Here is a 15,931-nt window from a genome sequence, read left to right as displayed (position 1 = left end):
CATAGTCAAAAAATCTGCAAATCTCTTCGGAAGTTATAACTCAATTTCTACTCGAAAGCACTGCCATTCCTTAAAATACATGATTCTATTTTGAACTCCGGGCAACTCAGTACTGAAGAAAAGAGTACAATTCCGGTTTGCTGTCTGCTCAATCCACATGACCAAAACGACGGGACTCTCTGAAACTTCTTGAAAAATACGAGCTGTGCAGAGAATCTCCTCGCCCGCATGTTTGGGCGTCTGCTCACAGCAGTCAGAAGGAACAATTCTGTGAGCACCCGAGGGACCTACGGTTTAGGCCTCTGAGACTCTCGAACACCAGTGAGCTCTTACTGATGTAGCAGTTCAGTAAATGTCTTCAATTAACTTCTATGACTTGGCCATAAATCTCTATACTTGCTTTACTCCCCTTTAACTGTTCCATTAACTGATGATGAAGGGTATAAACCTGAAGTTTACCATTCTCGCCACTGCCTCAAGCCCCTCCTGCAACGAACAGACATGCAGAATTCAACGCACAATATGCAAAACATAATATTGTCTTATCTTTAATAAACTTGATTTTTTTCTCAACAATCATTACAGAGACTCCTTTTGGGCCAAGGGACTTCAGCTTTTCCATATTCAAACACGTCTGATTCCTTCCTGGCAAGTGGTTTTGCCTCACCGGCCCATATATGCCAGCTAAACTGGAAAAAAATTTCTTTCAGGAGAAACTTCCTGGGTCGTGATGTCCTGGGGGCCTCCTGCACGTGGAGTGAAGGGGAGAACTCCTGACCCAGCGAGCTGCGGCAGACAGAAGGAGCAGCTGGCCACAGCGCCTGCTCCTAAAATCCTATCCAACAGGTAGTTACGTGATGGGCTAGAGGAGGAAAAATGCCAAGTGTGGCAGGTGGGAACTTGTTTTGGTTCTCAAGGCAAAGCCGTGCAGACACACACGGTCAGTCTCCTGGCTTCTGCAGATCCACAGCGTAGAAAATTCCCGGTGGCCTGTAAAACACAGGACGCATCCTTGGCTGTTCCCGGTTGCGAAGATACGACCAGAAGGAAGATCAGAGCACTTTCAAGGACTTGCTTTAATAGACATTAAAGATATAGATTCCCCTAACTACCATACTAGCCTTAGAGTTAGCACATTTTAAGTCAGATAATTCTAAAGAACACTCCATATTTAACATTAGGAAGAATTATATAATTAGATCTGGGACCATTTGACAATATACTTGGGTGGAAACAATCCAAAGCTAAATTATGTACGTTTTAATATGCAGCTTATGTTACATGCAATTGCTCTCTCTAAAGCAAGTGTTGTGAACATGTAATTAATTTTAACTTAAAAAGAACATTTCAGGGAAGGAAACACATAATGTTGAGTAGAACAACTAGAAAAGATTCCATAACCAAGAGACATTTCTCCTCATTTCTTTGTAATGTTTTATTTTATCTGAACAAGATCAATTAAATACCATCATCAGGGCCCATAACTCAGCTCCATTTTATTTTATAACGAGATTCAAACCCTGGGGCGCCTGGCTGGCTCAGCCGGAAGAGCAGGAGACGCTTGATCTCAGGGGTCATGAGTTCAAGACCCATGTTGGGTATAGAGATTACTTAAACAATAAGCTAAAAAAAAGAAAAAAAATTTAAACCCTGGCAAAATAATATTTTGACTCGGTTTCCTCTGCTATAAAGAAAAATCATAGTCATCAAGTTACCTCAGGGGGCTATCAACGTACGTAGTCGGTTTCCTACCCCAGTGCATTCCTCCCTCCGCCTTCCTTACAGACGGAGGCCTATTTAGTACTTCAGGTACTCGCCCTCCTGGGGCGGGCGATCAGCGAGGGTCCCGTGCCCAGCCCCAGGGAAGAAATGTGATTAATCTACACCCATCAGGGTAATTCCATCCCCCTTGCTGGAGAGCGGGGACAGATGGGACATGTCTGCTGGGAAGGCTCCCGGGAAAGGGACTCTTCATTCTTACAAAGCGCTTCTACCTCTGAGCTGGTACGGGGCGCGGCGGGGGGGGGGGGGCACATGGGCAGCCACCCTGGGGCCAGCAGGGAACCAGCACAGGAGGCCACGCTAGAGCCTGAGGTGAGCAGCCCAGGAACCGCCCAGCTCTGGCCTTCATGTTCTGAGAGAAAATGAGCCCCTTTGATTTGAGACATTTTTGTGGAGCCTCCTGTTACTTGCCCAAAAAGCATCCCGATTCATACAAATAAATTTAACAGGAATTCAAAACTCTCCAGAGAAGAATATCTTGAGTTTAAAGTCTAAGTAATCTGGAAAAAAAAAAAAACAACCCACAATCCACGTAACCGGGAATGTTGAGGGAGGCAGCGCTCTTGGCGGCACGTACTCACCATCAGAAAGTAGTGATCTTCAGGCTCAGCTCGAAGATACTTAAAAATCACTTGTTCCATGAACCTTTCCATAAGATCCCAGTCTTCGATAATTCCGTGTCTTATCGGCCACTGTGGCAAGAGAAAGCGAAACACACCCAGCTTCAGTTCACGGCAGTGAGACCAAGAGCCCCAAGACGCCGGCCCAGGGCAGACTGGGTGCGCACGGGCTACGGCCTCCTGCACGGGCCTGGCGCTGACTCGGGCCCAGAAACGACACACACCCCCCCGCTCCCCCAGAGAGGCTCCCACCGTGTTCACGTGCCCCCACACCCACGGCTAAGCACGAGGAACCATCTCAACAATGGGAAAAGGACGGAAAAGTGCAGACGAGCCCCAGTACCGTTCAGCCTGGAGCATTTTTTTTCCCTAGAACAAATGTCTACTTAATTTTCGTCCCTTCTTTTTTAGTAATCAATCTGTAACTGCCCCTCCCTGACAGGCTAATCAATCAACTGCACAGCAGCACACCCCGCTCCCACGGGCGCCCAGCGAGGCTGTGGCAGTTCTGCCTTCCAGAGTTTTGTGAATTCACTTGATTTCCCACATCAAAAATACCCCACTCAAGAACAAAAAAACCTTCTTTTTAAACATAAGAATAAAAATAGACCCATAACCCCTAAGTACAATTTCCAGATAATCTCATTTTGTGTTACTCATTCCACTGCTCCACTCTTGGCTACACACTGAAAGCAGCACATTCCTCTCAGGAGCTCACCTTTGTGGCATACGTGGGCTTATCTATGGCCTCGTCCCCTATGAAAAAGTCCAGGTCATCGACTCCCCTCAACACCCTTCTTTGGGCTTGGTCAACTACCTTTGCTGACTCTCTGATGGCAATACCTTAAAAAGAAGAAAAAAAAAAAAAGCACGAAGATTTCCATCACGATTCACATTTATTTGAATGACCAAGAAAGGCTACTATAATCCCCATATATGTACAAGCAAATTTTCAATGTTAGGGCTTTGAGGCGTTCACAAAAAGGCACCATCAATGAGTACCTAAAATACAAAACAAGTTTTCTGTCACAGCATTATTCCCAGAATGGCACAAAGGAACTTCACTGATCTGCTGCTCATCAGACAGAAACTACATCACTAAATCTCTCAGTTTCATCTGGAAAAATCCCTCGAGATAGTAAATGAAATGCCCATGGAGTACAGTATATATCAATAGGTTCCAAATTTTAAAATACAATATAGAAGTAGACAAAGTTACTAATATGATACAAAAGAGAAAACTGAAAAATAATACCTATACACTCTCAAGTCATCTTACTAAAACTCTGCATCAGATTTAAAACATGTATTTTTAATCTTATTATAGAAAAACAACTGACTTCATTAAAGGAAAAATAAGGAAATTGCTGGCTAAATCCATCATGAAAAGTACAATAATCAAATAGGTGTTTTATGTAAAAATATCAATGGCTTCATGATCTATTATTTTAAAAAGAGGTTAACCTTGGTATTTGGGAGTATACTTAGTAGTAAATAATCAAACAGGACTTCACTCCAAAATCTAATATCTAATGAAATGTGGAAGCTTCCCAAAGATTCAATTTCCCATTTAAACTCCTAAGTCTCGGGCACCTGGGTGGCTCAGATGGTTAAGTGTCTGCCTTTAGCTCAGGTCATGACTCTGGGGTCCTGGGATCGAGCCCCGCATCACTCCCGGCTCCTCGGGGAGGCTGCTTCTCCCTCTGCCTCTCTCTCTCTCTCTCATGAATAAATAAATAAAATCTTCAAATAAATAAATAAATTATTTTTAAATTAATTTATTATTATTATTAGGGTGACCTAAGCCTTGGTCACCCTCTGAGCTCCCATTAATTCATCTTCATCAAATTTACTCCAAAACAAATTAGTAAACATATAAAATTATTTTTAAAGCAGATTATCTGAAATCCCCAATTTATTATTGGGGATACACAAATGTATCCCCATATACAAATGAAGAATGGCAACAAAGCTACACAAGTGAATTTGAATCCTTTTTTTCAGAAAGGCATCTCTTACAGTCACAGGGGGAAGAGGTGAAAAGGGAAACGTCCAGGACAAAAACCACTCTCCCCACCTCCTTTCCTCACTCCAACTCACTGCCATGTTTAGACTCAAAGCTTTCAAGTTACAAAACGTGGCACAAATCCAAGCAACAGGATTTCTGTGGGACTGAAGAAGCAGGTGTGGTAAGGACACGCCGGGGACAGAGCCTAAGGAGCGTGTCCAAGTTGGAGGCGGTGAGCACGTCCAGAGCCCTGAGGCTGATGACAGGGCAGAAAGGTCTGGTGCTCCCTAACTGGCTGAGACAATCTGTAGAAACAAATAAAATCACCTCTGAAGACTGACCACGCCACACACAGACAGACTCTCACCGGATCACCTGACACGCACGTCATGGACTGGAAGGGCCCCTGGCAAGAGGGCTTGCAGCACACCACACGGTCCTCACAGTGCGTGCCACGATGACAGAGTCTACCCTCTGGGCAAGATCAAACTTAATTATGCATGAATTTAGAATTAAACTGCCAAGTTAAAATAAAAAATTGTGACGAGACAAGGGCAAAAAGATTCTGCAACTCACGACATCATTCAAGTTTACCAAGAATTGGGGGGCAACATATTACGTAAAAGAAAAATCACCACCTTGCACAGAGAAAAATGCCAAACTTACTGAGGTGACATTTCCACACTCAAAAATGTTAACGAAAATAAAGTAAATCTTAGCCCTCCCAAAAAGGTAATCAAAATACTCAGTCCCCAAATCACAATAGATCTATGTTTTTGTGACCATCAGAAATAAGAAAAAAAATTTTTTAAACCATAAAGTATACTTCTTTTAACTATTATTAACCATTATTATAATAAGAAGCAACCGAATCCACGAAACAGATTAAAAGCATATAAAGCTTATAGTCAAAATCTTTTGTTTGTGCCTGTGAAGAGTTTTAAGATGTGGTCCACACAGTCCTTAGAACATGACAAAGAAATGTGTCTGAGAGTCGCTATCCAAGACTGTCTTTGAGTATCCACAGATCATATGACATATCCCCGAGTAAGGATCCGTGTCGTCCTGACCACGATCTCCAGGCCCCCGCAACATACAGTCTCGGATCCTGACTCGGGTGTAAGCAGAGAAGACCCAGACAAGGAAAGGACAATGAATATAACTGGAAATGCTGTCCACACTGACACACTCCAACTGCTTACAGGGAGGAGGCATCTCCACACCAAGGAGCATCATGAAGCCATGAAAAAGAATAAAGCAGGTCTTCACATACGAATCTAAAAGGATCACTAAGACGTAGCATTGTGAGAAAAAACACGAGGTGTGGAGAACCTGGGTGGCTCAGTGGGTTAAAGCCTCTGCCTTTGGCTCAGGTCATGATCCCAGGGTCCTGGGATGGAGCCCCACATTGGGCTCTCTGCTCAGCGGGGAGCCTGCTTTCCCCTCTCTCTCTCTGCTTCCCTCTCTGCCTACTTGTGATCTCTGTCTGTCAAATAAATAAATAAAATCTTGAAAAAAACAAAACAAAACAAAACACGAGGTTTGTAAAAGAGTGGACATGGCAAAATGCCACCAGGGGTTTGAAAATAGATGCTGTGTGTGTTTGCTGGTATGTGCAGGATACCTGAGGAAGGACTTATAAGAAACCAGAAATGACAGCTGTCCTCTAAGAGGGGAAGTAAGTAGGAGATGTTACTTTTCACCATGTATCTCCTTATACCATTTAACTTCCATAGCATATGAATATATTATCTACAAAACTAATTAAACTTGGAATTTCCTGTTGCTCTTACTGAGTATAGCCAGAACCCCTGGACCTTCCAGACGAAAGAAATGGGCTGAAAGTTGAAGAGCAGGTAGACTCGCTGGGACTGCAGGAGCCCAGGAACAACACACCAGTGAGTTTCTGGGTCTTCTTTTCGTCTCCTATAGCCCAGATTGGGTGCTGGAGAAGCTGGCAACCCAGAAACACCAATGAGCTCAAAACAAAAAAGGTATCTCCAAAAAATGCCTGCTATCTCCAGCCAAAGAAGATAAAAGGGGCAGTCTGAAAAGATAATGAAAAAACAAAACAAACAAACAAAAACAAACAGAAGAAACTTCTAAATAATACCTGTTTGACTCCAGTCAAACAGCATGGGAAACCCCCCCCCACCGCCCGCCCCACCACCACCACCACCATGGTACAGACGCCCGGGGGGGAGGCCGGCCTTCCACCCCACCCAGCAGAATCAATTCACCCCTCTGCTTCCAATGCTGGGGTTTCTTCAGAGGAGGCCTAGTAGAAAATCAGGACTTCCACCATCACCAGCAGTAACAAGGTGCCCTGTCCCTCCCAGCCAGGATATCACCTGCTGAGACCTAGTATGAAGGCTGACCTCCCACCCTCAATGAGCAGTAACACCCAACCAAGTGTCAACAAAGGCCAAGAGGAGACACTGAATTTCAACCCCAAACTGGCATTAACAAGGGGCATTCCCCCTTTCCTTGCTGGAGCAGTATCAGAAGTCACCTGCCAAAACATCAGATTTAAACAAGATCCACAATCTCAGAATATAGTACCTAAAATGTCCAGGTTTCAATAAAAATAATCTCTCACCATAGCAAGAACCAGAAAGATCTCAAATGAAATGAGAAAAGACAACCAACAGATGCCAACACCAAGAAGACATGGATAACAGAATTATTAAACAAGACTTTAGGAGCCAGCTTACAATGCCTCAGTGAGCAATTACAAACACACCTGAAACAATGGAAGATACAAGAAAGTCTCAGCAAAGAAACACAAAGTGAAAGCAAAGATAGAATACAGACAAAACCGCATGGAATTTTGGAACTAAGGAACACCATACCTGTAATAAAAACCTCAGTGGATGAATTCAGCAGAAAAGGACAGATGAAAGTATCACTGATCTTGAAGATATAACAATAGAAATTGCCCAATCTGAACAACAAAGAAAAAAGACTACAAAGCAAATGAACTGGGCTTCAGGGACACATAGGATATATAATAAAAGCACTAACACGCCTGCATTCCAAGTCCCAGAAGGAGAGCAGAAAGGAGGTGGGGCTGGAAAAGTATTCAAAGAAATAATGGCTAAAAATCTGCCAAATTTGACTAAAAAAGAAATAAGCCTACAGATTCAACACTGAACAAACCCCAAACAGAATAAACCCAAAGAAATCCATGCCAAGACACATTACAGCCAAAATTCTAAAAAATGAAGACCAAAGAAAAAATTCTGAAAGCCTCCAACAAATTTTCATCAGAAATCAGGGCACCCAGAAAGAAATGGTATATTTTTCAAGTGCTAAGAGAACTGTCCACTCAGAATTCTATATTCAGAAAAAATATCCCTCAAAAAAGCAGAGCAAATCAAGACCTTCTTAGATAAACAAAACCTAACAGGATTTTGTCACCAGCATACCTACTCTAAAAGAATGGCTCGAGAAAGTTCTCTACACAGGGAGGAAATGATAAAAGGAATCTTGGAACATCAGGAGGGAAGAAAAATGGAAAGAGCAAAAATAAGCATAATTACTTTCCTTCTTCTCTTGAGTTTTTCTAAATTATGTTTGGCAGTTAAAGCAAAAATTATAATACTGATGTCCTTCTCAATGTATGTTATACTAGAGATGCAGGAAGGTAAAGAGACCTTGCACTCAGACTGGTAAGGTGTTGCCATCAATAGAATAAGAAAAAGGGACTCCTGGGTGGCTCAGTTGGTTAAGCGGCTGCCTTTGGCTCAGGTCATGATCCCAACGTCCTGGGATCGAGTCCCACATCGGGCACCTTGCTCGGCGGGGAGCCTGCTTCTCTGTCTCTGCCTGCCACTCTGTCTGCCTGTGCTCGCTCTCGTGCTCTCTCTCTCTCTCTGACAAATAAATAAATAAAAATCTTAAAAAAAAAATAGAATAAGAAAAGTTAGGTATAGATGATGTAATAGCTACACCAACCACTTAAAAAGTTACACAAAGAGATGCACTCAAAAAAAAAAAATCAATCAAAATAAAATTATAAAAATGTTTAAATAATCCCCAAACTTAGGTGAAAAAAAAAAAAACAGAACAAACAGAAAAAGGACTAATCAATAATTACAATAAATATAAGTGGTCTAACTACATCAATTAAAAGACAGATATTGGCAGAGTATATTTAAAAAACCCAACTTCATTCTATGCTGTCTACAAAAAAACTCTCTTCGAATGTAAAGATATATGTAGGTTAAAAGCAGAAGGACAGAAAAAGATATCCACACAAGTGTTCATCAAAGAAAGCATGAGTGGCTATACTGTGATCAGATAAAGTAAATTTTATAGCAAAGAAAGAGAAGATAGAGAACATTAAAAAAATAAAGGGTCAGTCTATCAAGAAGACATGGCAATCTTGATGAAGTCCCAAAAGTTCATTTTCGCTTTTGTTTCCTTTGCCTTCGGAGACATATCTTGAAAGAAGTTGCTGTGGTTGATATCAAAGAGGTTACTGCCCATGTTCTCCTCTAGGATTCTGATGGATTCCTGTCTCACGTTGAGGTCTTTTATCCATTTCGAGTTTATCTTTGTGTACGGTGTAAGAGAATGGTCGAGTTTCATTCTTCTACATATAGCTGTCCAGTTTTCCCAGCACCATTTGTTGAAGAGACTGTCTTTTTCCCACTGGATATTTTTTCCTGTTTTGTCGAAGATTATTTGACCATAGAGTTGAGGGTCCATATCTGGGCTCTCTACTCTGTTCCACTGGTCTATGTGTCTGTTTTTATGCCAGTACAACATTCGCAAAACAAGCAATGTGATAGAACAAATCAATAAGAGAAGAGAGAAGAACCACACGGTCCTCTCAATTGACGCAGAAAAAGCATTTGACAAAATCCAGTACCCGTTCCTGATTAAAACGCTTCAAAGTATAGGGATAGAGGGAACATTCCTGAACTTCATAAAATCTATCTATGAAAGACCCATAGCAAATATCATCCTCAATGGGAAAAAGCTTGCAGCCTTCCCGTTGAGATCAGGAACACAACAAGGATGCCCACTCTCACCATTCCTGTTCAACATAGTATTAGAAGTCCTAGCAACAGCAATCAGACAACAAAGAGAAATAAAAGGTATCCAAATTGGCAATGAAGAAGTCAAACTCTCTTCACAGATGACATGATTCTTTATATGGAAAACCCAAAAGACTCCACCCCCAAACTACTAGAACTCATAAAGCAATTTAGTAACGTGGCAGGATACAAAGTCAATGTACAGAAATTAGTGGCTTTCTTATACACTAACAATGAAAATACAGAAAGGGAAATTAGAGAATCGATTCCATTTACTACAGCACCAAGAACCATAAGATACCTGGGAATAAACCTAACCAAAGAGGTGAAGAATCTGTACTCGAGGAACTACAGAACACTCATGAAAGAAACTGAAGAAGACACAAAAAGATGGAAGACCATTCCATGCTCTTGGATCGGAAGAATAAACACTGTTAAAATGTCTATACTGCCTAGAGCAATCTATACTTTTAATGCCATTCCGATAAGAATTCCACCGGTATTTTTCAAAGAGCTGGAGCAAATAATCCTAAAATTTGTATGGAATCAGAAGAGATCCCGAATCGCTAAGGAAATGTTGAAAAACAAAAATAAAACTGGCAGCTTCACGTTACCTGAATTCAAGCTTCACTACAAAGCTGTGATCACCAAGACAGCATGGTACTGGCATAAAAACAGACACATAGACCAGTGGAACAGAGTAGAGAGCCCAGATATGGACCCTCAACTCTATGGTCAAATAATCTTCGACAAAACAGGAAAAAATATCCAGTGGGAAAAAGACAGTCTCTTCAACAAATGGTGCTGGGAAAACTGGACAGCTATATGTAGAAGAATGAAACTCGACCATTCTCTTACACCGTACACAAAGATAAACTCAAAATGGATAAAAGACCTCAACGTGAGACAGGAATCCATCAGAATCCTAGAGGAGAACATGGGCAGTAACCTCTTTGATATCAGCCACAGCAACTTCTTTCAAGATATGTCTCCAGGGGCGCCTGGGTGGCTCAGTGGGTTAAAGCCGCTGCCTTCGGCTCAGGTCATGATCCCAGCGTCCTGGGATCGAGCCCTGCATCGGGCTCTCTGCTCAGCAGGGAGCCTGCTTCCTCCCTTCTCCTCTGCCTGCCTCTCTGCCTACTTGTGATCTGTCTGTCAAATAAATAAATAAAATCTTTAAAAAAAAAAAAAAAAAAAAAGATATGTCTCCAAAGGCAAAGGAAACAAAAGCGAAAATGAACTTTTGGGACTTCATCAAGATCAAAACCTTCTGCACAGCAAAGGAAACAGTCAACAAAACAAAGAGGCAACCCACGGAATGGGAGAAGATATTTGCAAATGACAGTACAGACAAACGGTTGATATCCAGGATCTATAAAGAACTCCTCAAACTCAACACACACAAAACAGACAATCATATAAAAAAAATGGGCAGAAGACATGAACAGACACTTCTCTAATGAAGACATACAAATGGCTATCAGACACATGAAAAAATATTCATCATCACTAGCCATCAGGGAGATTCAAATTAAAACCACATTGAGATACCACCTTACACCAGTTAGAATGGCCAAAATCAGCAAGACAGGAAACAACGTGTGTTGGAGAGGATGTGGAGAAAGGGGAACCCTCTTACACTGTTGGTGGGAATGCAAATTGGTGCAGCCACTTTGGAGAACAGTGTGGAGATTCCTCAAGAAGTTAAAAATAGAGCTTCCCTATGACCCTGCAATTGCACTATTGGGTATTTACCCCAAAGATACAGATGTAGTGAAAAGAAGGGCCATCTGTACCCCAATGTTTATAGCAGCAATGGCCATGGTCGCCAAACTGTGGAAAGAACCAAGATGCCCTTCAACGGACGAATGGATAAGGAAGATGTGGTCCATATACACTATGGAGTATTATGCCTCCATCAGAAGGGATGAATACCCAACTTTTGTAGCAACATGGACGGGACTGGAAGAGATTATGCTGTGTGAAATAAGTCAAGCAGAGAGCGTCAAGTATCATATGGTTTCACTTATTTGTGGAGCATAACGAATAACATGGAGGACAAGGGTAGATGGAGAGGAGAAGGGAGTTGAGGGAAATTGGAAGGGGAGGTGAACCATGAGAGACTATGGACTCTGAAAAACAACCTGAGGGTTTTGAAGGGGCAGGGGGTGGGAGGTTGGGGGAGCCAGGTGGTGGGTATTAGGGAGGGCACGTATTGCAAGGAGCACTGGGTGTGGTGCAAAAAGAATGAATACTGTTACGCTGAAAAGAAATAAAAAATCAAAAAAAAAAAAAAGAAGACATGGCAATCTTAAATGTGCACTTAACAAAGACAGAAATGTAAAATACATGAGACAAAACTTGACGGGATAAACAGACAAACCCACAATTATAGTTATAGACCTCAATACCTCTCTCTGAACAACTGATAGAACAAGGACAGAAGAACTCAACAATACCATCAACCTACAGGAATTAAGCAACATATACAAGAACACTTCACCCAATGAGAACAGAATATACACTGTTTACAAGTGCCCGTCAAACCAAAATAAACCTTATTCTGGACCATAAAAGAAACCTTAATATTTTTTCAAGAATTAAAGTCATACAGGGATGCCTGGGTGGCTCAGTTGTTTGAGTGTCTGCCTTCAGTTCAGGTCATGACCCCAGAGTCCTGGAATCAAGCCCCATGTCAGGCTCCCTGCTCAGTGGGGAGTCTGCTTCCACATCTCCATCTGCCTACCATTCCCCCTGCCTGTTTTCTCTCTCTCTCTCTGCCAAATAAATAAAGTCTTTTTTTTTTTAATTTTAAAAATTAAGTCATACAGAGTATGGTTTCTGACTATAATGGAATAAACTCAAAAATCAGTAACAAAAACATAGCAAGAAAATCCCCCAAACAACTAGAAATTAAACCACATAGTTCTAAATGAGTCAAAGAAAAAATCTCAGGGAAACCAAAAACTACATGAAAGACATGGAAATGAAAATATAAAACATCAAAATGTGTTTTTGATATTTTGATATTGCCACAGTAAAAGCAGTGCTAAATGGGAAAATTTAAACACTAAATGCTTACAAGAGAAAAGAGAAAAAGTCTCAAATCAATCATCTAAGTTTGCACCTTAAGAACACAGAAAAAGAAGAGCAAAATAAATCCAAAACAAGAAAAAGAAAGATACATGAATAAGAGCAAAAATCAATAAAATTTAAAATAGAAAAACAGAGAAAACCCAATGAATCCAAAAGCTGGTGTATCAAAAGTTAAGCCTTTTGCTCTGCAGAAGACCTTGGGAAGAAGACGGAAAGAGAAACTACACAATGGGAGAAATTATTTGCAAATCATATATCCAACAAAGGACTCATATCTGGTACATATAGAGATCTCTCAAAACCTCACAGTAAAATTATAAGCAATCCAATTAGAAAATGGGCAAAAGACATGAAGAGACATTTAATGGAAGAGGATACTCAGAAAATAAGTACAAGAAAAGATGTTCGACACCACTGGTCATTAGGGAAATGAAGATTAAGACCATGATGAGATCTTACCACATACTTATGAGAACAGCTGAAATAAAAAATTGTGACAAAACCAAAGGCTGGCAAGGATGCAGTGAAGCTGGCTCTCTCACACACAGCTGGTGGAAATGAAAAATGATACAGCCACTCTGGGAAAAACATTGGCAGTTTCTTAATAATACTAAACATAAATTTGCCATACAGTGCACCAACTGCACTACATGGTATTTATCTAGAGAAATGAAAATTTTTGTCCACACAAAAACCTGTACACAATTTTTTTTGCACACAATTTTCAGAACAGCTTTATTTGTAATAGCTAACAAGTAGAAATAACCAAGATGTCCCTCAAAGATGAATGTTTAAACAAACTGTGGTATATCCATGCCCTGGAATACTACTCAGATAAGAAAAGACACAATCTATCGTACAAGGATGTCAAGGGCATTATGCAAAGTGAAAAAGCCAATCTCAAAAGGACATATACCATATGATTCCAGCTATAAAACATTCTCAAAGGGGCGCCTAGGTGGCTCAATGGGTTAAGCCTCTGCCTTCAGCTCAGGCCATGATCCCAGGGTCCTGGGATCGAGCCCCACATCAGGCTCTGTGCTCAGTGGGGAGCCTGCTTCCCCCCGCCTCTCTCTCTGCTTGCCTCTCTCCCTGATCTCTGTCTGTTAAATAAATAAATAAAATATTTTTTAAAAATTCTCAAAAAACCAAAATCAGGACAGGACTGGAAGAGATTATGCTGTGTGAAATAAGTCAAACAGAGAGAGTCAAGTATCATATGGTTTCACTTACTTGTGGAGCATAACAAATAATATGGAGGACAAGGGTAGATGGAGAGGAGAAGGGAGTTGAGGGAAATTGGAAGGGGAGGTGAACCATGAGAGACTATGGACTCTGAAAAACAACCTGAGGGTTTTGAAGGGGCAGGGTGGGAGGGTGGGGGAACCAGGTGGTGGGTATTGGGGAGGGCACAGATTTCATGGAGCACTGGGTGTGGTGAAAAAACAATGAATACTGTTACGCTGAAAATAAATAAAAAATTTAATTAAAAAAAAAACAAAAAAACAAAATCACAGAGATAGAAACATTAGTAGATGCCAAAGGTTAGGAATGGTGGAGGGGAAGGGAGGTAGTATAAAGAGCTAGCCCAGGAGGGACTGTGGTGGTGTGACAGCTGTGTAGCTTGACTGCAGGGATGATCACAGGAATCTACAAATGGGATAAATGAACAGAAATCCACACACATTGCACTCGTGTCCAGCTCCTGGACTTAATGCTGTGTTGTAATCATATAAGACATAGTCTACAATGAAACACAGAGAAGGGGACACAAGACCTCTCCACACTATAGTTTACACTCCTTGTGAATCTATAATTATTTCAAATTATTCAAAATAACATATTTGAAGACAAAAAAAATAAAACCCCTCAGTTACCTGTAAGTTACCAAAACTTACAAGATTAAACTTAATAAAGAAAAATATAAAAGTTCTGCAGGTAAAAAAAAAAAAAAATTCCATGGGTACAGAATAAGAGAAACCAGAAGAGGAGCGCCTGGGTGGCTCCATTGTTAAGCTTCTGCCTTTAGCTCAGGTTGCGATCCCAAGGTCCTGGGATCAAGCCCCACAACAGGCTTCACACTAGGTGGGAATCCTGCTTCTTCCTCTCCCACTACCCCTGCTTGTGGAAGTTCCCTCTCTCGTTGTCTCTCTCTGTCAAAAAATAAATAAAATCTTAAAAATAAATAAGAGTATCCAGAAGAGACAGATTATTTTACTAATGCCAAAAAGTCATCTGAGGGTAATCTAAGGAAGATTATCAGAGGAGTGTGTCCAGGGCAAGTACATCTACTTGGATATAAATTCTGTATCTCAGAAACACTTGCCACAGTAGTTACCAGATAATAGTAATGTTTTAATTAATGTATCTAGTACATTTCCCAAAAAATTTCACATATTTGACAAATCCTTCAAGGAATAATTCTAATCTTATATAAACTGTTCCAAAGAACAGAAAAGAAAGCTGAAAAACTCATTTTTTAAAGCCACTATAATTTTGATTTTCAAACCAGACAAAAAGAGTACAAGAAAGGAAAATTACAGACCAATCTCACTTTTGAACATTGATGCAAAAATCCAAATAAATATTGCCAAATACAATTCAGCAGGTAGTTGGTATTTCATAAAAGTAGGGCTTATCTCATGAATGAAATAAATGACAGTTCAATATTTGAAAATATATTAATATAATTCATCATATTAGGAGCTCAACTGTCTAAAACCATATAATCATCTCAACAGATAGACAAAAGGCCTTAAATGTTAATATCCATCCACAATTTTTTAAAAAAATCCTCTTAGTAAACTAGGAATAGAAAGGGCTAGAAAGGGCACTGCATTAACTTGAAAAAAGCATTTCCACAAAAACCAAGAGTAATCACTAGTGGAACACTAATATCACTGTCTTTAAAGTCAGAAAGACGGGGGCGCCTGGGTGGCTCAGTTGGTTAAACATCCAACTCTTGATTTCAGCTCAGGTCATGATCTCAGGGTCCTGAGATCCAGCCCCACATTGGGCTCTGCATTCAGCTCAGCAGGGAGTCTGCTTAAGATTCTCTCTCCCTCTCCCTCAGCCTCTTCCCCCCACCCTGCTACCACCACCACCCCCAACCCTGCACTCACACATGTGCATGTGCTCTCTTTCTCCCTTAAAAGAATAAATCTTTTTAAAAAGGGCTTAAAACTTTTTAAAAATAAAATCAGAAAGACAGAAACACCCAGCTCTAGTTACTGTGGCAAGGAAGAAGTTCTAGCCAGTACAAAAGACCAAGAAAAAAAATACGAAATATTGGGATTGAAAGAGACAAAATAACCAGTATTTGCAGTTAACGGTCTGCATAGAAAACTTACAAGAATCTTCAAGCTAATAGAAGAAATAAG

General features: G+C 40.8%; 1 protein-coding gene across 7 annotated transcripts in view; it reads right to left on the bottom strand.

Moving 5' to 3' along the window:
- The window catches only part of ACTR3B (actin related protein 3B), a 77,904-nt gene that overhangs the window by 38,357 nt on the left and 23,616 nt on the right, over positions 1-15,931 (bottom strand). For 6 of the 7 annotated variants that reach the window (XM_080818381.1, XM_080818383.1, XM_080818382.1 and 3 more), the window contains 2 exons: positions 3,121-3,245; positions 2,364-2,474 (listed from right to left, as the gene is read on the bottom strand). The exons of the other annotated variant lie outside the window; for it this stretch is intronic. In XM_080818381.1, the coding sequence (XP_080674507.1) occupies positions 2,364-2,474; positions 3,121-3,245 (236 nt within the window). The remainder of the gene's footprint in view (positions 1-2,363; positions 2,475-3,120; positions 3,246-15,931) is intronic. 7 annotated transcript variants of the gene reach the window in all.

Source organism: Martes martes, assembly GCF_963455335.1.
Source record: "Martes martes genome assembly, chromosome: 11".
NCBI lineage: Eukaryota > Metazoa > Chordata > Mammalia > Carnivora > Mustelidae > Martes > Martes martes.
The sequence above is the reverse complement of the archived record's forward strand: the minus strand, read 5'-3'. Positions and strand labels throughout refer to the sequence as shown.